The 22,187-nt window shown below is 45.8% G+C and overlaps 1 protein-coding gene and 1 non-coding gene across 2 annotated transcripts; one reads left to right on the forward strand and one right to left on the reverse strand.

Annotated features, from left to right (window-relative positions):
- The first annotated feature begins 3,001 nt into the window (after positions 1 to 3,001).
- LOC148090543 (small nucleolar RNA SNORA71) lies at positions 3,002 to 3,135 on the forward strand. Its single transcript, XR_015713754.1, has one exon. It is a non-coding gene; the product is annotated as a small nucleolar RNA SNORA71 (small nucleolar RNA).
- A 16,095-nt stretch (positions 3,136 to 19,230) lies between these two features.
- On the reverse strand, positions 19,231 to 20,809 carry LOC148090544 (uncharacterized protein CXorf49 homolog). Its single transcript, XM_087813385.1, has 2 exons — positions 20,156 to 20,809; positions 19,231 to 19,311 (listed from the first exon to the last, which is right to left on the reverse strand). The coding sequence occupies exons 1-2, from the start codon at positions 20,807 to 20,809 to the stop codon at positions 19,231 to 19,233; spliced, it is 735 nt and encodes a 244-aa protein (XP_087669511.1).
- Between the last annotated feature and the right edge of the window lie 1,378 nt (positions 20,810 to 22,187).

Below are 22,187 nucleotides of genomic sequence, written 5' to 3' on the forward strand. Positions count from 1 at the left end.
AGAAGTTATCGCCTCGAAAGTGATTTTCTTTTCCCCTCACTCTTAGCCGATTAACTGCTGAAGACTCTGACCTCCTGCAAATTTCTGCTGCCTCCATGCTGAACCGGCTTTCCATATTGGTGCATACCATGCAGCACTTCGTGCCCCCGTTTTGTGCTAAGTTTCAGCCCAAAAACGGGGATTGAGGCCACAGGAGTGTCCCGTCCTAGGCAGTGCATCCTTCCCTAGGGCCACGGTTTTTGCAGTAGTTGCCACTTTATTTGGGAGTGGGGGGTTAATTGTTTGCCTGTACTGGCCCTTGGGCACTCTGCCCTCTTGTTTAATTGGTGCTTAAATATCGCCTACCGAAGATAATAAAACTGAGCTAATATTTTGTATCTGAGTTTCTTTCCAGCGTCCAGATTTTCTTGCCTCTGTCCTTGGGTTGGAGGGGCGGTTCTGGAGTTCAAATATTCACATAGTGCAGGCAATTGAAGATGATTTAGGAAATGAAAGAAAATGAAAATTACTTGGGTCTTGTCATTCACCATGAACTACTGTCAGCAGATTGGCATACTTTTATAGTTTTAAAGTTGTAGGACTACATTAAATGTATAACAGTCATATAAACAAGTAAGGTTTTTCAAGGTTAGCACTGATTTTCCCCCCTGAAATTTTCTCATCCACCATCTGGACCTTACCTCTGTCTAAAAATTCTTCAAAAACATCTTATCGAATGGACGCACAGAAGGTGCGTTATAATATTGTTCAACACTTAAATCGTTCTCATTTTCCCTATTATACATAATGTTTTAATGGGGTTATTGTATATAGGTCTCTGTACGAATGGTTGCTTTCTTAAGATAGATTCCAAGAGGTAGATCTACAATACAAAATCGCTCTCCAGAAAATGTGCCCACCCCCACCAGAATGCTAGTTTCCCCACATCTCTGTCACTGCTGGATTTGTTTTCTGCCACACAAGAAAAGCAAACAAACAAACAAAAAACTCAGTTTGCATAACTCAGTTTGCATGAGCAAAGCTAAGAATCCAGAAACACTAGAATAATAGTTTTGTGCCTGGCCAGGCGTGGCTCAGGGGTTGAGCATCGGCCTAGGATCCAGGCGATCAAGATTTGATTCCCGCTCAGGGCCCGGGCCCGGGTTGCGGGCTCGATCCCCAGTTCAGGGCCGTGCAGGAGGCAGCCAATCAATGACTCTCTCATCATTGATGTTTCTATCTCTCTCTCCCTCTCCCTTCCTCTCTCTGAAATCAATAAAGACATTTTTTTTAAAAAAACTTTGTGCCTTACTGTCCTTGTTTCAGATCAGAGAAGAAAAGTGCTGCGACAACTGGTTATGAGTTTGGGGGAGGGAGAGGAGACAGTGTAGTATATAGTCTTGGGAAAATATAATGAAAAATAAAATCCTCGGTATGGGGGCACTATGCTATGTACTTTACCTACATTATTATATATAATTCTCACAAAAACCCAGTGAGCCAGGTACTATTACACCTTTTGTAGGTGAGGAATTGAGGCCCAGAGAAGCTAAGTAACTTTCTCAAGGTCACTCAGCTAGGAAGTGGCAGAGGCTGCATTTGAATCTTTGTTTGATTTGAGCACCCACTGTCTTAGCCACAGTATCGTACCAACCTCAACACTGTCACGTGGAGCCACCAGGAGGCTGGGATAGTGCCTTTTCTTCCAATGGCTCCAGGGAATGTCCATGTGGCTAATGAAAATGGACAAGTGCAGGAGTGGACAAATGCAGGAAAAGCAGAAGAGAAAAGAAGGTTGGTAAGAAAGCCCACCCTGGCTTCCCTATGCTCCTAGGTCCTTTTCTATCTTGAAATTGTATTTGACCCTCTTTGAAACGGGTGTACAATGGTGATACCTGTTTCCCTGCCCCCCTTGCCCTCTCTCCTCAACTATTAAGAGGGTTCTTCTCAAGTACTTTTAGTAGCTAAGAAACAAAAAATAGAACGAAATCTTCTGCCAACCCAGAAAATGTCTCCACAAAGGTAGAAGAAAAACAGTTTTATTACTGAATAACCATTGCACCAGAATGTGATGTACACCACGGACAATCTGCTAAGAGATTCCAAAGACAGAAAGAAATCTAACCCTTTTGTATAGCCAAGCAGATATAACTCACTACATACAAGTTCTCAAGGTCTACATAGCTAGTCCTCAAATAAGAGGACTTGAGATCACCAGGTCTCACATATAGTTCATCTTAAATTTACCTGGTAACTGGGGTGACCATATGTATTAGTTCACTGGTGTTTTGGACTGAATGTGTTGCTCCCACACCTCAAACTCATATATTGAAGCCCTAAACCCTGTGTGACTGTATTGAGAGATGTGGCCTTTTAGGAAATAACTAAGGTTAAATGAGGTCCTATAAGATTAGTGTCCTTATAAGAAGACACTAGAACTCACCTGTGCTCTCTCTCCTCTTCTTCTCTTCTCCACTCCTCCTCCTCCCCCCCTCCTCCTCCTTTTTCTCCTTCCCCCCCTCTCCTCCTCCTTTCTCTCCCCACCCCAGTTCTCCTGCTTTCCCCCTCCCTCCCTCTCTCAATCCCAATGCACTGAGGAAAGGTCATGTGAGGATATAGGAGAAGGTGGCCATCTACAAGCCAGGAAGGCAGTCCTCGCCAGAAGCTGAATTTCCCGGCACCTTGATTGTGGACTTCTAGCCTCCAGAACTATAAGGAAATAAATTTCTGTTCTTTAAGCCACCCAGTATTGGTATTTTGTTAGAGCAGCTTGAGTAGACTAATACAATTGGCATTATCCAAGAGAAAAATCAATGTCTTGTAGCTGCAGGATGGGAGCTAGTTTTGCACCTCGGAGCCAGGTGCCCACTGAAGTTAGGCTTCTAACCTCCCATGGAAACCAGGAGATTGGGATGCGATCTTGCTGGATGTTTTCATTCCAAAGAAATGTTTCTCAGGGGCCTGAAAACTATATTCCTGGGTCATAAAGCTGGCAAGAAGATTTTTTAAATATTTATGTGACTCCTGCATTCGAAAGTGATTGTGGGCTCCGTGTGCCCTGGTCATTGATAGTGCAGGAAGAGCAATTGTTGAAAGCATGTCCCCATGTTTGGAGGGTCCACTGTTGTCTCTTCCAAACCCTGGAGCTTTCCCACAGCTCTGTCTCACCACCTTCTGATGTCTCCTGGCCCCTGATGTCTGGTTTATTGAGTGCCTGGCTCAGAGCTGGTTTCTGTGCGGCCTTAACAAAGGAGAATGATAGTGGGTCCTGCCTCAGGCAATGCATGGGTTGGTTGTGGAGCCATAGCTGTGGCCTTCTGCCTGTACTTCTGTTTCAACAGCTCGGTGTTCTTTTCTGTGCCTGTGTTTGAAGTGAGTACAGGCTGCCTGTGTCAGGTAATGCAGGCAAAGAAAAGTTGTAAGGTTTCCTTCATATTCAGAGGATCCACCCTTGTCCCTATCTAATGGGACAGCCTTAGGTGAGTGGCAGTGACTGAGCATGAAGTAGACTGAGGTTCAAGGGAAGCAGGCTGTCAGTGCATTCATATCCTAAGACTTGGATTCCCCAAGTGACTTTCTGTTGATGACCACGATGATTTCCAGACATATAAGTAGTGCCAAGTGGCCAATCACATGCAGACTTCTTGTCCCCTGCAGAAAAAAAAAAAAAAAAAAAATTACATGCTTTCAAAGAAACAGAGAAAGAACTTACAAGTTTTCTAAAGCAAACACTTTAGGAAATGGGAAGAGGGTGTGTCTCATCCCTTATGTCAACAAGGAGAATTAAGGCTCTTATTTTTAATTTTTACATTTTTTTTTTTTAATGTATCTTTATTGATTTCAGAGAGAGGAAAGGAGGCGGAGAGAGAGAGATAGAAACATCAATGATGAGAGAGTCATTGATCGGCTGCAGCCCGCAACCCGGGCATGTGCCCGGACTGGGAATCGAACCCTGATCTCCTGGATCCTAGGTCGACGCTCAACCGCTGAGCCACGCCCGGCCGGGCAACATGTTCTTATATATAGTATCTGTCTCTAAAAATATGTTGGGTCCTGCAAACTCGCTAAGCCCCCTAATTAGTCTAGTGGCTCTTGTGTAGAAACCATCAGATTTTCTCTGTAGCTGATCATATCTGCAAATAAAGGCAGGTTTTCTTTCTTTCCAGGCTTTTATTGCATGATTTCTCTCCTCATTATTGGTTGGATTTTTCTGCTCCTGGTACTTTTTCATTTATGCCAGACATTATGATTTTCCCCTAAGTGCTGGTTATCTTTATAGTGCTAGACATACAGTGTGGGGCAAAAGTAGCTTTACAGTTGTGAGTATGTGAAACACAGAGTTTATTCTTGTATTATTATTCTTTATTATTGTATTATTTTCCATATGAACCACTGTAAACCTACTTTTGCCCCACCCTGTATTTTTTGAGCTTTGTTCTGGATGCTGTTAAGTGGCTTGGAAATAGTTGGATCCTTCAGGGTCTGGCTCTGAAGATTTGCTGCGTGGGCCCTTTCAGTATAGGAGTCATTTTTTTCCCACACCACTGAGGCAAGACCCTTCCGAGCACCTTACCCAATGCCTCCCAAATTGTGAGGTTTACCATCCTGGCTGGAGGGGACAGCCACTAGTCTCTGTCCTGCTTGAGCGCTGGGCATTAGTACCTTTCATCTGTTCAGGCGGTTCTTCCCCAAGCCTCACGAAGTTTCCTCATACACTTGTGCTGATCAGTGGTCTGTGGAATACCCCAATGGGACTCCTGTGGATACACAGGGTCCTCACCCTCCGCCACTCTCTTCCCTCTGGTCCTCTAACCCGCAAACTCTGGGTGCTGAGAATTTCAGTTCCATCTCCTAAACTCGGAGTGTCCATTGGCCTCTACCAGGAAACTCCCTCACCAAACAGTCAGCGGGGCAAATGCAGGTCAGACCTCTTGTTTCCCATCTCCCTGGGATCACTGTCCTTCATTGCTTGATACCCGTTTTCTTTACAGCCTGTGTTTCATATAATGTCTCTGGTTTGGGGGGATTCTTTGAATTGGCAGGGTAAATGCACTCCCTGTTACTCCACAAGTGTGAACAGAGCCTGCCATTGAAGAACTTGAGAATTCTGATGTGAGCTGGAGGGAGGGAGATGCTATTGATCGGGATAATGGTGGTGGTGGTCATGATGAAGACAATGGAGAATCTCACCTGGCTACATGCAGCAGCTGTAGTGGCTACAGGGAGGGTCTCCTTCTTCCTTCCCTCCCTTTCTTCCTTCTTTCTTTCTGTTTCTCGTCCTTCACTTCCATTCCCCTCTCTTTCTTTTTTCCTTCACCCAGTCCCTCTCTCTTTCTCTTCCTCTCTTTCGTGCTTCTTTCTCCTTTTTTCTTTCTTGACTCTCATATTTTAGAGATTAATTATCGATGAGCAGGGAGATTAAAGATGGCGGCGGACTGAGTGGAAGCTACACTGACACTCTCCCGCAACCAACCTGGAATTACAACGAAAATATAGAAAAACTATACTGAATAATCAACTGCAACTGAAGACAAGCTGGAGAGCACCCTCATAACTAAGGAGGAAAAGTGGAGACCACACAGAGACTGGTAAGAAGTGCGGAGGCGAGAGAGGGCTGGATGGGCTCCCACAGGCAGCAGCTGAAGGTTCGGAGGGAGATCTCAGCTGTGGTGGGTTCCCACTGAGGACTCTGGGGCCTAAACGCCCAGCTGGGCTTCCAGGCCAAGAGCACCAGAACTGAGAAAGGTGCCCAAATAACATCTGGCTGTGAAAAGCAGCAGGGTTTCTTTTGGACAGGGAGAGGTGGCTGGAAATGCAGGCACCCTCTTAAAGAGCCAATGCACCAAGTTTTGTGTGCAGCCACTCACCTTGGGCTCCAGCAAAGGGAGGGCAGAGTGGACTGGAGCTGTGTGAGGAGAATGTAAGGTTGTGGGCTCTGGAGATAGAGATCAGAAGGCACCTGTCTGGATCCCTGTGCCAAGTCATTCCCCCATACTGCAAAGGACATCTTTCTCAGGCAGACATTTTGCTGCTTTTGCCTGGAGGGGAAATCAATTGCCCCACCCTGCTGGAAAACCTTGCGCCCCATCCTCTGGAGTTTCTACAACCTGAGGCTCATTAAGAGAATCAGATTAATCAGCCTGTAGGCAGAGGCAGACCTCATAGTGCTTTGAGTCTTTGCCTGATCTGCTTCTGGACCCGGGCCTTGGAAAAGCAGGCTGTGGTGTACACCATGGTCCTGTCCAACTGCACTCAGCCCCAGCAGAGTAGACCCCAAGCTGAGGGTGGTTGATAGCTCCAAACAGTGGACTCAGGGCCAGTCACAAACTGCGTCTGACATTGGCTTGCACCAGAGACCCTCCAAAAATACTGAGAGTCCCAGCAGATCTACCTAATACATAGAAACAAACCCAGCCCGGCCGGGCATGGCTCAGCAGTTGAGCATCGACCTAGGATCCAAGAGATCGGGGTTCGATTCCCGGTTAGGGCACAAGCCGGGGTTGCGGGATAGGCAGCCAATCAATGGCTCTCTCATCACTGATGTTTCTATTTCTCTCTCTCTCTCTCCCCCTCCTTTCCTCTCTCTGAAATAAATAAAGGTATGTTTAAAAAAAAGAAAAGGAAACGAAAGAAAAGGAAAGAAAAGAAAAGAAAAGAAACAAACCCAAATAGGCAGCCAAAATGGGGAGACAGAAAAACAAGCCTCAAATAAAAGAATAAGAGAAGTCTCCAGAAAAAGAGCTAAACGAAATAAAGATAACCAATCTGTCAGATACAGAGTTCAGAATACTGATTGTAAAGATGCTCAAGAGTATGAAAAAAGATGTGGAAACTCTGAAGGAAATTAAGAATGACATAGCAGAAATAAAGAATACGTTGAAAGAAAAAACAGCAGATTACAGGAAGCTGAGGATCCGATCAGCGAATTAGAAGACATTGTAGAGAAAAATCACTCAATCAGAGTTCCAAAAAGAAAAAACAATTGAAAAACTGGGGGACTGTCAAAGGGAGCTGTGGAACAATATGAAATGGAACAATATTCGCATCATAGGAATGCTGGAGGAGGTCGAAAGTAAGCAAGGGTTAGAGAACCTGTTTGAAGAACTAATGGCAGAAGACTTCCCTAACCTGGTGAAGGAAAAAGTCACACAAGTTCAGGAGACACAGAGAGTCCCAAGCAAGAAGAATCCAAAGAGGCCCACACCCAGACACATCATAATTAAAATGCCAAAAATTCAAGACAAAGAGAGAATCTTAAAGGCAGCAAGAGAAAAGCAATCTGTTACCTACATAGGCGCTCCGGTAAGGCTGTCAGCTGACTTCTCATCAGAAACTCTACAGGCCAGAAGGGAATGGCATGAAGTGTTCAAGGTAATGCAAAACAAGGATCTGAAACCAAAACTACTCTATCCAGCAAGGCTATCACTGAAGATAGATGGTGAACTAAAGAGCTTCCTAGTCAAAAAAAAAAAAAAAAGGAAAAAAAAAGGCTAAAGGAGTATGTCACCACCAAACCAGCATTGCAAGAAATCTTAAAGGAACTGTTGTAATTAGAAGTAGAAATAGAAGCATTGCAAGAAATTTTAAAGGGACTGCTATAATAATAAGAAGACATAGAGAGAGAAACATAGGCATAAAGAATTAAAATGGCAATAAATAAGGACTTATCAATAATAACCTTAAGGACTTTAAGGGAGAGATCAACAGAAATACAGTCATAGTTGGAGACCTTAACACCCCACTGACTTCACTGGATAGATCGTCCAGACAAAAGTAAATACAGAAACAGTGACTCTAAATGGCACACTAGGTCAGATGTATTTAATTGACATTTACAGGACATTTCACTCCAAAGCTGCAGAATATACATTCTACTCAAGTGTACATGGGTCATTCTCAAAGATAGACCACATGTTAGGACACAAAACAAGTCTCTACAAGTTCAAGAACACTGAAATCATACCAGGCATCTCAGATCACAATGGCATGAAATTAGAAATCAACTACAGTAAAAACACTCAAAAACATTCAAACACATGGAGGCTAAATAACATGTTATTAAACAATGAATGGGTTACCAATAAGATCAAGAAAGACATAAAAATCTTCCTGGAAGCAAATCAAAATGAACACACAACAACCCAAAATCTATGGGACACAGCAAAAGAAGTCCATAGCACTACAGGCCTACCTCAAAAAGCTAGAAAAATTTTTTAGTAAACTATCTAATTCTACAACTTAAAGAACTAGAAAGCTCCCCTGTGAAGCTGTCTGGATCAGGGCTTTTGTTTGCTGGGAGTTTTTTTATTGCTGCTTTTATTTCATCAGTTGTTATTAGCCTATTCAGGTTTTCTGATTCTTCCTGATTCAGTTTCACATGATCTCACTCATATGCGGAATCTAATAAACAACATAGACTGAGGGACAAAATAGATTCAGAGACATAGACGCATGGAACAGACTGAGGAATCTCAGAGGGAAGGTGGGGGTGGGGGAGCAGGTGGGGGTGGGGGAGCCTGTGGGGGTGGGGGGAGTGGGTGGGGAGAGATTAATCAAAGAACCTACATGCTTATATGCATAACCCATGGACACAGACAATAGTTTGGTCAAGGCTTTGGGGGGGGGGATGTGGGTTGGAGGGTATCAATGGGGGGAAAAGGGGGGGATATCTGTAATACTTTCAACAATAAAGATAATTTTTTTTAAAGTAAAAAAAACCGGTATTGATGAACAGAAGAGAATTCAGCCTTTTCACAACACTATCCACTCTGCTTCTGCTTCTCACTCTCCTATTATGGTTCTATTACATTTTGTTCATTTCTGAAAATTTGGATATTTATTGATTAAAATAGTGTAATGCATGGATGTTCTGGGTGACATTGCCAAGAAAGCAGAAATGAGGAACTCCAAGGCTCCATTCCTCCACAAGAGCAACTATTGAGCTGGCAAAAACTGTCAGAATCAGCATTTACAGAAGTCTAGAATGTAGTCAGAAATGTATGACTAAGGAAAAGCTGGCTGAAAAACAGAGGTGCTGATTTGTGGTGGAGAGCGCTGTGCCATTCTAAATCACCTACCTAGAGGTTCTGGTCAAGATGGCGGCATAGGTGAACTCGGTACTCACTGGCTCCCACAACCACATCAAAATTACGACTAAACTACAGAACAAGCAGCATTCAGTACCACCTAAAATCTGGCTGAATGGAAGTCCTACAACTAGGGAATTAAAGAAGAAGCCACATCAAGACTGGTAGGAGGGGCAGAGACTTGGGGAGGAGTAACAAACCAGCTGGTCCCACACCCACGTGTGGCGGTTTAAAATCAGGAGGGATATATTGGCTGTGACAGTTTCCCCTGAGAAGCGAGGGGTCCCAGCTCCCCACTAGGCCCCTCAGCCTAGGGTTCCTGTGCCGGGAAGAGAAGTCCCCATACCTTGGGGCTATAAACACCAACGGGGATTGTGACTGACAGAGAGGCTACTGGAGCCCTAGGCAGTTCCTCTTATAGGGCCAGGGCACAGACTTACTCGGACTCACTTCCTCTGAGCTCCAGCCCTGGGGCAGCAGCTTGAAAGGATCCTATGGCATTCAGGGAGCAACTAACTTGTCTGGAATCAGGGCAAGAACTGGAGGGGCAGCTTTCTCCCAGGCAGAAGTGCTTGGCAGAGGCCATTGTTCTTTTGCTGAGCCCTGCCCCCACACAGCCCACAGGCAGGTTCCATATCTGAATCTCCATCAACCTGGCTCACACTTTTTGCCCCACCCTGGTGATTTCCCAGAGACCCTGCCCCTCCCTTCTTGCAGGCTCATCCAAGCCATGTCCAGTGGCTTTTCCATACAACTGGCCTCTCTTGCCTCATGCTTTGGACTTTCCTAAAACCTCTCAAACAAGCAGCAGCTGGCTTCAGTGTGCCCCGTACCTCTCAATAACTGGCCCCAGGCCCGGCACTAGTGGCAGACCACCTTGGTTCACAGCTTGGCCTCTCCTGGGCACCTCCAAGCCCAACACAAGTAGCAGCCATCTGCAGATCACTCTGTAGCTCGTTCCGGGTGGTCCCAGGCAGGGCACAGGCAGTGTCTGACTTTGGACCTCCCGTGAGGTCCCAGAGCCAGTGTACCTGGTGGTCAGCTTCAGACCACGCCTCATTACAACCCTACCACCTCCACAAGCGGCACACTCAAGGGACAGACTTGCTGCACACCAAAGCCCCACTGAAGCAAGTCCTGCTCCATAGGGTCAGCTCCTGCACAGCAGCTCTTCTACCGTTGCAGCCAATCCTCGCAACCGATTGACCTGGGGGTCAATTCCTCCCAGTGACGCCAACATCAATCAAGGCTCAACTCTAATAGGACAGTGCACACAGCTCATGCAGGGGCGCACCTGGAGTGCCCAGCTCAGGCGGCTGGGGAGGATGATCCACTGGGCCCTGCAGGACACCTACTACACCAGGCCACTCTGTGAAGTCCGGGAGATATAGCAGCTCCACCTGATACATAGAAACAAGCACAGGGAAGCAGCCAAAATGTGGAGACAAAGAAACATGTTACAAATGAAAGAACAGGAGAAATCTCCAGAAAAAGAACTAAGTGAAGTGGAAGCAAGAAAACTACCAGATACAGAGTTCAAGTTCAAAACAATGGTTATAAGGATGCTCAAGGAACTTACTGAGAACGTCAAGGAAGTTAGTGAGAACGTCAAGAAACTTAGTGAGAACATCAACAACATAGAAAAGGACCAGTCAGAAATGAAGGATACGCTAACTGGAATGAAGAATAATTTACAGGGAATCAACAGTAGAGTAGAGGACGCCAAGAATGAAATCATCGATTTGGAATGTAAGGAACCAAGAAACACCCAATCAGAAGAGCAAAACGAAAAACGAATACAAAAAAATGAAGATAGTGTAAGGAGCCTCTGGGACAAATTCAAGCATGCCAACATTCACATCATGAGGATGCTGTGAGGCAAAGAGAAGGACCAAAAAATTGATAGCCTATTTGAAAAAATAATGACAGAAAATGTCCCTTACCTGGTGAAAAAAATAGATGTACAAGTCCAGGAAGCACAGAGAGTCCCCAACAAGATGAACCCAAAGAGGCCCACACCAAGATACATCATAGTTAAAATGCAAAAGGTTAAAGACAGAGGGAGAATCTTAAAAGCAGCACGAGAAAAGCAGTTTGTTACCTACAAGAGAGCGCCCATACCACTGTCAGCTGATTACTCAACAGAAACTTTGCAGGCCAGAAGGGAACGGCAAGAAATACTCAAAGTGATGAAAAGCAAGAACCTACCCAGCAAAGCTATCATTTAGAACTGAGGGTCAGATAAAGAGCTTCCCAGACAACAAAAAGGTAAAGGAAATTCATCACCACCAATACAGTATTACATGAAACGTTAAAGGGTCTTCTTTAAGAAGAGAAACCGGGGCGGGGGGGGAGATAAAAAATATGAACAATAAAATGGCAATAAATGCATTCTATCAACAGTTGAATCTAAAAATCAAAATAAATGAACAAGGAATCTAATGAACAAAATAAACTGATGAATAAAGTAGAACCAGAGGCATGGAAACATGGGACAGACTGACGAATCTCAGAGGGAAGGTGGGGGTGGGTGGGGAGAGATTAACCAAAGAATTTATACGCATAATCCATGAACACAGACAATAGCATGGTGAAGGCCTGGGGTGGGGAGTGGGTGCGGGGTGGGAGGGCTCAGTGGGGAGGAAAGGGGACATCTGTAATATTTTCAACATTAAAGATAAATTTTTAAAAATGTTATATTTTAAAAACAAACAACAACAAAAACAAACAACAAAACAAAATAAATGAACAAGCAGAACAGAAACAGACTCATAGATACAGAGAACATTTTGATGGTAGCCATCAGGGATTTAGAAGTACAAGTTAATAGTTATAGTGCAGTCACAGGGGTGTAAGGTACAGCATAGGGAATATAGTCAATAATATTCTAATAACTATATATGGTGTCAGATGGGCATGAGGTTTTTCATGATGATCACTTAATAAGTTTTATAATGTCTAATCACTGGGGTGTACACCTGAAACTAATATAATATTGTAAGTCAGCTGTAATTGAGAAATTAAAAAATGATTTTAAAAGACAACAGAAAAGGAAAAGTAAGTAAATAAATTGCCTACCTAACATGGTTCAATATCCAAATCAGCAGCGGGCTGGAGACGGCAGCCAGCACACCTGGCACAGGTTACTAGTGCCATCATATTCACTGCTCCTTCTGCCCTCGACGGGAGGCGATTATACAGGGTGTACACAACAGGGATTGGAATCTGTGTGGACATCTTTAAATTCTACCCACCAGAGGAAAGGATTGGGGAAAGGCCATGTCTGTGAATTACAATCCCCGCCTTTTATGCTTTTGTATCATGCAATGTTTTGACTTAGAGCACTTGTCAGCTTTTAAATGAAGAACCAATGAGTATTAAGAGTGTGTTTGTATATACACATCCATGTGAGGAAGTTGGGACAGTAAGGAGCCTTTGAATGGTGTCAGGGAGGGAATCAGGGAAGACTGATAGGTTCCAGGGCGGGGCTATACTGTGTACCAGCATTCTCTACTCATCCTGGCTCAGCCTCCCCTGTCCTGAACAAATTCTGATTTTCTCCTGGGCACTCTAGACTGGACCTGCTCTCTGTTTCTCCTGCCCTGCTCATGTGGTGTCAGGCACGCAGGACAGCAAGAGGTTACCTTTGGGAGCAATTTACTTAATGTAATCAAGCATCACCTGCTCAGAAGAAAAGCTTGCACTTCATGGAGAGTGTCTGAAATAAGAACTGTTGTTTTCATTTAAATCGCTTCTAATCTTTTTGTTAATCTCTTCCCTTGCTGCCCTGAGACACACTGCCGCTCGATCAGACTCTCGGGTCTGGGTGGTTGCACAGGGATGTCTGAAGGGTGTCCTAGACTCTAAGATAATAAAATCACGTCAATCCCGGCCTCCTCTTTGCACCAGAGAGGTGACACCCATTCTTTCCATTTTGGGAGTGAAGCTTTTCGTTCGTCTCTCTAGAGTCCCTCGGCAAATTTCCTAAATAAAAACTGAAATCTGAATGCATCCTCTGGCATTTCCCTCTGGCCCATGGCCTCACTGTCCACCCAGTGCAGGTTGGGGTGCTGGAAGAAGAATCAGAAGCAGCCTGCCACGTACACAGTGGCTCTGAGCATGGGCTCTCTAGCCAGGCTGCAAGGATTCAGTCGAAGCCCCTTTACTTGAGAGCTAGGTGACCTTTGACCAATAACCTACCAGCTCTGGACCTAGGCTTTTGGGTCTGGGGACTGGAGACGGTAAGAATACCTCCCTGGCAGGGTTGTCTTGAGAAGTAATTCAAGTGAATGTAACTAAAGTGCTTGGAATAAGGACCCATACAAAGCCAGTGTCGGGTAAAGATTAGCAACCACATTTTGTTGTTTTGCTGTTGCAGCCATCGCTATTCGTTCCAGTGACTATGTCTGCATAAGAAATCACCCCAAAACGTGACTTAAAACAGCCACATGCTGTGCACACAGATCAAAGATTCTGTGGGTCAGGACATGGGGTAGAGGGTAGTGGAGGTGTGTTGTCTCTGCTCTACGATGTCTGGAGCCTCTGCTGGGAAGACTGAGCAGGTGTGAGCCAGAATCCTCTGAGGGCTCACTCACTCGTATGTCTCCTGTTGTTCTGGGATGACTGGAAAGCTGGGGCTCTGTGGACCAGAGCACCTCCACGCGGCCTCTCCATGCAGCGTGGCTTCTTCACAGCATAGCTGCCTCAGGGTGGCCCATCTTCTTACAGGCAGCTCAGGGTTCCCAGAGCACATAGTCCAGGGAACAATCCAGAAGCGGTGCTACCTTCCATGACTCGGCCCTGGTGCAATTAGTCATAAGCCAGCCTACGTTCAAGGGTCGGGGACACAGAACCCCTGCCTTTCCAGGGGAGACTGCAAAGGCCTTCCTGTAGCAGAGCACTTGGGATAGGCTACCCTTACGTCCATCACTTGGAAGACACTCAGCCACACTGTTGTGATTATTGTCATATGCACATGTTGAGATATGGTGGTGAATCCATTCTCTTCACTCGAACTAGGAATGTTCTTTGTGAAGTCAACAGCTAAGTCTATGGCCTGAGCAGTGTTCACATGCCATGCTTCACGCAGGAGTTTGGAGGGGCACCCATCTCTCTCCCCACTTGGCTCACAAGCCCACTGAGTGTGCCATGAAGTCACAACCCGTGCATATACTGCCACCTAGTGACAATGCCCTCCAATTGCAGACTTTTTCTCTTAGAAGTCACAGGAACCTCTTTTGTTCCACCCAACAAATCATCCTTACACAAGCAGAAGGTGAGAATGCCATCACTTCTTGATGACACTCTTCATCAAGCCACACACTCAGAAAATGCGAGGTGGTTTTTGTGATTAGCAATTACTTACTGTGTCCAGTTGGGGAAAGCTGAGAAATTCCCATTCACATTGCAGGAGAGGGAAGCAGAGAACCCAGCTGTCACCAGTGGGCAACTGGGACCAAGTGTTTTCTGAAGGCAAACTCTGGGATTTGGGTAGAGGCTGCCGTGAAACCATTTTTAAAGGTGACCCCTGGGTAGACAGGCACTTCTGATGGTCTCTAGACCCAAAAGGCACCTTCCGGCCTCTCCCCGATTTGCTGGTGGGGTCCCTTGGTGCATGTAGCCAGTGTTGAGATGCCAAGGAAACCCAACTCTCCAACTCAGAAAAGCATTCTGAAAGTTTAAAATTACAGTGGTAGTTGGATTCCCAACTCACCCTGTCTCTGTCATGAACACAAGAGGACCAATTTCCTCCCAGTTGTCATGGGGATACCTGAGATTTTTTTTGAAGACTTGAAGAACCACAGATCCCTCCAAAATGTCACCTAGCTGAGAGTTCTGTAAGCCTTGCTCCCAACATTCCGAAGAAATGAGTTTTTTCTGCTTGGATCTCTCTCTCTTCTCTGTCTCTCTCTCTCTTCTCTGTCTCTGTCTCCTTACCCCATTCCCTACCTCACCTACTGTATCCTTCCCTCAGACAGGCCATCCTGGAATCACCCGACCTAAATTAGCTGGAAGAACAACTATGCAAGAATAAACCCAGATGGGATTTATAATTTGGTGAAGATGACATTTCAACTCAGGGGGGCAATATGGGTTATTCAATAAATGGTGTTGGGACATCTGACTAAAACTTTGGAGAGAAAACAAAGTTAGATCCCAATGCCCTTTATCACTGAAATAAATGTCCGGTAGATTAAAATGTTAAAGAACTAAAGGATCTTGTGAGTGAAGACTTTTCATTTTATCATCAATTTTTCATAGGACACAACATCCAGAGAACATAATGAAGAAACTGATCACTTAAAGGGACATCTGTAATATTTTAGACCAAAATAAACACACAAGAACAAACAAAAAATTTTAAACTAACTGATCACTTGAATACATTTACATTTTTAATTTATGTATACAAAAGGACTTTGGACAAAGTTAAAAATAAAGCAATGAGTAGGAAAAGTATTTTCCAATTACGATAAAGACTGGATATTCTGAACATGTGCAGAGCATTTACCAATCAATAGGAAAAACATGACTGTCCCAAATAGACAGTCCTCAGAAGATCAGATGCCACTGGGCAAATGTCATACACATTATCGTTCAATTACATTAGAATCAAAAGGAAAGTGGAACAACACTGAGATATGATTTTGGTCACTATGTGTATTTGGTTTTACAAAGATGTAAAAGATTGTACATATTCTATGTGAGATGGGATGTAGGAAAATGGTGACTTTCATGCACTATTGGATAGAGTTCAAATTGGTGCAAACTTCGGGAGGCAATTTGGTGATATGTATCAAATACTTTTAAAAGGGCTTATACTTCAACCAAACAATCACCCTTCTAAATGTCTATTGCACAGAAAGAAACGTAGTGCCTATCTGGTTTTGGAATAAGGAAAATGCTGGTCTCATAAAGTTAACTTGGGAGTCTTCCCTCCTCTTGAATTTTTTGAAATAGTTTGAGAAGGACAGGTGTTGTTAGTTCTTCGAATATTTGATAAAATTCACCTGTGAAGCCTGCGGTAGAGGACTTATTTGTTGGGCGTATTTTTAAAAATTTATTATTGCTTCAATTTCACTAGTTGTAATCTGTCTCTTCAGATTCTCTGGTTCTTCCTGATTCAGTTTTGGAACACTGAATTTATCCATTTCTTCCAGATTATCTAATTTGTTGGTATATAGTTGCTGGTAATGTTTTCTTACAATCTTTTGTATTTCTTTGGTGTCAGTTGTTACTTCCCCCCTTTCATTTCTGATTGTATTTATTTGGGTGCCTCTCTCTTCTTCTTGATGAGTCTGGTTAAAGGTTTGTCAATAGTTTATCTTTCCAAAGAACCAACTCTTGGTTTCATTGATCTTTTGTATTTGTTTTAGTCTATTTCATTTACTTCTGCTCTGATCTTTATTATTTCCTTTCTTCAACTCATTTTGGGCCTCATTTCTTGTTTTCTTCCCAGTTCCTTTAGGTGTAAAGTTAGATTGTTTATGTGAGATTTTTCTTGTTTCCTGAGATAGGCCTGTAATGCTATGAAATTTCCTTCCTAGGACTGCTTTCACTGTGTCCCATAGATTCTAGGTTGTTGTGTTCTCATTTTCCTTTTCCTTTGATTTCTTCCTTGAGCTCATTGTTAACCCATTCATTGTTTAGGAACATGTTATTTAGCCTCCATGACTTTGTGTGCTTTTCAGTCTTTTTCTTGTGATTGATTTCTAGTTTCATACCATTCTTGTCAGAGAAGATGCTTGATGTGATTTCAATCTTCTTAAATTTACTGGGACTTGTTTTGTGTCCTAACATGTGGTCTATCCTAGGAAAAATTCCATGTGCACTTGGAAAGAATGTATATTCTGGTGAAATGCTCTGAAGATGTCAATTAAATCCATCCAATCTAGTGTATCCTTTAAGGCGACTCTAGTCTGCTCTGCCCTCCTTCCGCAGGAGTCCAGGGTTAGTGGCTGCGAATGAAATTCTGTGCAATGGTCCTTTAACAGGGTGTCTGTGTCTCCAGTGGATTCTGACTATCCTTGGTGGACAGAAATCCCACTGCTTTTCAGACTGATGTATGTGGGCACTTCTTCTCTGCTCTGCTGCTCTGAGCTGCGGAGCCCAGCCTGGGGTTTAGGCTCCACACTTCTCAGGTGGAACCCCCCACAGCTGAGATATCCCTCCTGAATCGCAGCCACTGCCTAAGGGAGCTGGGGCAGCCCTATTCTCCCTCCACCTTTCCTACCAGTCTTGATGTGGCTTCTTATGTAAATCCTTGGTTATAATACTCCTCTTCAGTTAGAGTTTAGGATGATTGTCCTTTAATGTAGTTGTATTCCAGTGTGGTCCTGGGAGGAGGTGATGGTAGATTCCACCTACTTTGCTGCCATCTTGAACGAAACACATTTTAATTTTTAACAGAAGACTATCCTGTTACCCCTTATAAACCATAAGCTGCACATTTCCCTTCCAGAAATTGGTTTAAATCAGATTTTTAAAAACTTTTAAAGTTTTATGAAGATATTTTTTCTGTATCGGAAAAATGGGAAAGAATCTACTTTTCAGCTCTGACAAAGCACTCAAGATAATAAAAATCAAGCAGGATTGTTAAGAGAAAGATAGATAGCCTAAACAAAAACAAGTTCTCTGTATATAACACCAATGAATCAAATCTCTGTGCGTAGCTAGCTCGGTGTCATTAGATGTGACCAGGGCTGGCTTCCTGCATGTGCAACCCTTGCATGGGGCCCTGGTATCAGAAGCCCCCCCTCCCCCCCTGTGCTTGGTGCAATGCTCTGCTGTTGCAGCCTGAAATTCTTAATCATTTTATATTTGAGCTTTTGTTCTATAAGTGAAGTTTGATGGGAAAATGGAGCACGCATGAGCAAAGGAGATGGCGCTGGTGTCAGCTCACAGATGTGCGGGCCCAGGCCCACAGGCACGGAGGCAGTGGGCAGCATGACTGCCATTCGTGGGGCGGGGGTGGCAGAGTGGGGCCTGGGCCCAGATTGGCGGTGGCAGTGGTGGCTGGGATATAAATGATATGAAACCCCTGACCCCTTGACCATCCATTTCTATTTACCTGTGAGCAGTTCCCCCAAGTTGTCCCAGAGTCAGCAGAACAGATACATGTCCCCCTTTTTGTTCCAAATCTCGCTATGCTGTGACTTCTGTGTCTACCCCTCTACTGAAACTGAGGAGACAGAAGTGACATCTGAGGGCAAGAGAGGAAATGAGGACGATGCGGAGGTTCTGGCTGAGTGGTCTGTGCTTGTGCTGGTACCAGTGGGAGGTAATGAATCCAGAAAGAGGACTGGGCCTGGGAAGGGGGAAGACTGTTGTGTAATAGCTGCTGAAATGACCATGGAGGAGAAGCCGGCCGACGCACGGCAGAGAATAAAGGGAGAGAGGGGAGAACCAGGACGATGATCCAAATGAGGAGAGGGGAGAAAGGCTGGACCTCTGGAAGAAGGACATTCGTTTCTGCTGAGAGGGAGGTGAGTGTGGGGATGCGACCCCAGGTAGAGGGGTGAGGAAGTACAGTGCAGTGTGAGGAGGGGCAGAGCCGCACGTTCCCCAGCCCGAACCTCTCCTAGAGAGAAGCAGACCATGGGATCTGAGAAGGACTTCAACTTATTTATCTTTATTTTTATTGATTGATTGATTTCAAAGAGAGAGGATGGAAGAGATAGGGGGAGGGGGGAAGGCAGGGAGAGTGGGAGACGGAGGGAGAGAGAGAGAGACAGAGATTGAGAGATGCACAGAAGGTTCCAGGGTCAGGCCTGCCAGAGTCTCCTTCCCACAGGAATGTTGATCCCTGGGCAGCGCCCTACACTCCCAGCCCCATACCACCCCATGTTGAGCACTAGGATGCCCTGGTCTTCCCCTGCCCTAGCCAGAGGTTGGTCATACCAAGTTGATTGCTAAGATCCTCAATTTCTCTCTGCAGCACAGGACACTAACCCAGCAGACAGGAGAGAAAGAAACTGTTAGTGTATTCTTGCCTCCTTTCTCTCCTCACTCCCCCTCTGGCGCTTACCCCACATCCCAAAGCCCAGTGGCTAGACTGAAATGGATCTTCAGTGGGAAGAAGGTAGCCTCCCTCCACAGTGGTGGGAGGGGGACAATATAAGACTGTTGAACCTGGACATAGACCTGCTGCCTAGACTAGAGAGCATTACTTGAGGGCAGTCCTGTGCTCCAGGTGGTGGCTGCTTCTCTTCCTGCGGTGGTGGATGGAGAAGTGGCCCCTGGTCACCTGAAGGAGAACACAAAATCCAGCTCCCAGGCCCAGGAGAGAGGCAGGAAGGGCCTAGCAGGATCTACAGTGAGGCGGCACCTCCCTCTGTGGACAAGTTGCCCCCGCTCTGTCCAGCATTTGTGCCCTTCTCTCCAGGGCGGCCTTCTCAGGAGCCATGCTTCGGGCCAGCCCTATTTACACAGTTTCCGATGGGAGAACTGTATGGGTAGGCAGAGAGGGCTGGGAGCAAGACTGAGTTCCTCAGAGTGACAGAGCCAGAGTTTTCCCTCCAAATTCCCCTCCCTATAAACCAAACCCTCTAGACTCAACCTGAGGGTGGGGACACTCTGGGCTTGACTCCTTCCTGCACCATGGCCAAAAGCTGTGAATGTCTTGGAACTGGAAAGGTTTTGATCTTGGGGTCTCCACTGCTGTATCCTCCAACATGCATGGACAGGCGAGATGGCCCTGGCCTGTTTGCTGGAAGCTAAAACACATTCTGACTGGTGAGGGGGGTTGTGTGTGTGTGTGTGTGTGTGTGTGTGTATGTGTGTGTGTGTGTAGGGGCTGGGGTGAGGCAGGGAATAGATGATAAGTAAAAACCTAATCTCAGCCTCCTCGCCTCCTCCTTCCCAGGCCCCCTCCTGCCAGCCCCCTCATTCTCAAAGCCCCCTCCTCCCCAGCCCCTCTCTGGGAAAAAGGCCAAAAACAGCACTTGACACATATTAAGCATTTGATCCTATTAAAATGACCTCCAACGTGGCACCCTAATGAGAACCTCAAAGGACAGAAGGAGCATGTGAAAAGCTGCTTGTATTGAGGGTATGGATGGGGAAGGGAAAGAGGAAGATGGACTACTCACTTGGCCCTTTGGGGCTGGCTCGTTATTTGGGTTGGTGTCTTCTTGGGCCACCAGTTGGGACTCCCTCATCCTACTCACAGCTAGTTTCTTCCTGGAGTTGTGCTTGGGCTGTTTGGGCCCCAAAGGGACCAAGGAATATTTCTTAGCAATCCCAAGCACGGGAGGGCCAGAGATTGGAGGGAAAGTTGCTGGTGCCAGGGGAGCTCCCGAGATATAGGCCTGGGATTTTCTCCCCAGGACAACTTTTGAGACACTGCCAGCCAGAGATTTCTTCTCCGGAGGCTCCTTCTTCCTAAGTGTTGCCCGAGGCAGGTGACTAGGCCCGTCCCCCGTCTTCCCACTGACGATGCTCGGCATTTTCTTAGCTGATGACTTGTTGGGAGAAGGGATAGCCAGTTCTCCAGCAGACTCCCTTTGTATGGTTGCAGCTAATGTGCAAGGAACGGAGGACTGGAAAGCACCTGGCCCAGCAAGGACGCCCTGTCTGGACGTGTCTCCAGGATCATTGAAGCCACTGGGCTTGACTTGACTTCCTCCTTTGAAGAAAATGCTTACCCTCATGAGCTGTGGCTCAGGGAACTCATCTGATGACAGGTCAGAAAGCTCCTCGCCTGAGGGTAGCAGGTTGGGTGATGTCGGTCCCTGGAGACCCATGGTGATATTCAAATTTCGTCACTCTCTTTTAGTTTCCCCAGTCCTGACCTTCTCCAAGCCCCTCAGCCAGGACTGCCCACCCCCACCCTTCCAGGGAACCCCTCACCTCCCCCCACCCAGGCCACCCTGCCCTCACCAACTTACAGTCCCTTCATCCAGGCCACCCTCCACCCAGGTTGCCATTATCCCTGCCACCTCATGGGGACCCCCTCTTCCAGGCCACCATCACCTGCAGCACCCCAACACCCACCCACTCGGGGTGTTCTCCTCTCCCTCTCCTTGAAGGCCCCCACCAGGAGGTCTTCGTCCCCACCACTGCCCTCCCTATGCCCTGGGCCAAGACGGTCTCCTGGGTCGACACCTCACCATTGTGAGGGGAGCTCATGTCTGCAGGGAGTTTGGCAGCTGGGCAGGTAAGGCCTGACCGTCACCTCCTCCAGACCTTGAAACCTTCAGGGGCGGCGGCGGAGCTCAGTGAACGGAACAGCAGTGTGCAACAGCACCACAGCCCACCAATGAGCGTGCACAACATGCCAGCCCTTTGAGAACTCCACCAGTGAGGGCCAAGGGTTGCTGGGAGATCAGCCATTGAAGAGTTGATTGTGGGGGGAGGGGAGCTGAATTCCAGGTTCCAAAGCTCTGGCCCCGCCTCTCCTGGTGCCTCTGCCTCTGAGCCTCAGTTTCTCATCTCCAAAACTTGAAGGAGCAGCCCCTCCCTCCTGGGCTTGTGAGGACGAACTAGAGTGATGAATGGGAGCATTTTAGGCCAGAAAATAATTGTGAGCCTCTATTCCCAAAGGAGACTAACAACCCGTTAGGGAAATGGGCAGAGGATGCAAACAGGCAATAGGCAGGGGTGGAAAGCTTTTCTGTGAAGGGTCATACAGGCGTCAAAATAATATAAATGGAGCCAATTTAAAATGAAGCAGTATTGCCTGTCTTTTGCCTCAAACCTTTGTAATCTTAAAACAGGGCAAAATAACTGTTGGTAGGGCCTAGGGCAACCTCATGTCCCAAAGAACTGTCTGGAAAGATAACAAGAATGCAGGCGTTATGACTACTGGACTGAAAAGTTAAAACATCATTTAGCATAAACATCACTAGGTTATATTATCCACACCAATAGCAATGCTCCCTTTCTATGGATGTAATTGTTCCTCCTCCCTTTCTCATAAATAGTCTTTACCTTTGTCTCCTAATTGGAACACTCTTTGGGTTTCTGCCTGTCAGTGCTTTCCTGAATAGCAATTCGTTTGACCTCAAATAAATGCTTATTTGCTTCTCACTATGAAAGGCCTTTTATGTTTAGGTTAACACAGGAAATAGTTTCAGCTTTCCAGGCCATGTGATCCTTCTCAACTACCGGCTTCTGCAGTTG

The sequence above is a fragment of the Miniopterus natalensis genome, chromosome X (genome assembly GCF_054644295.1).
Source record: "Miniopterus natalensis isolate mMinNat1 chromosome X, mMinNat1.hap1, whole genome shotgun sequence".
Classification (NCBI taxonomy): domain Eukaryota; kingdom Metazoa; phylum Chordata; class Mammalia; order Chiroptera; family Miniopteridae; genus Miniopterus; species Miniopterus natalensis.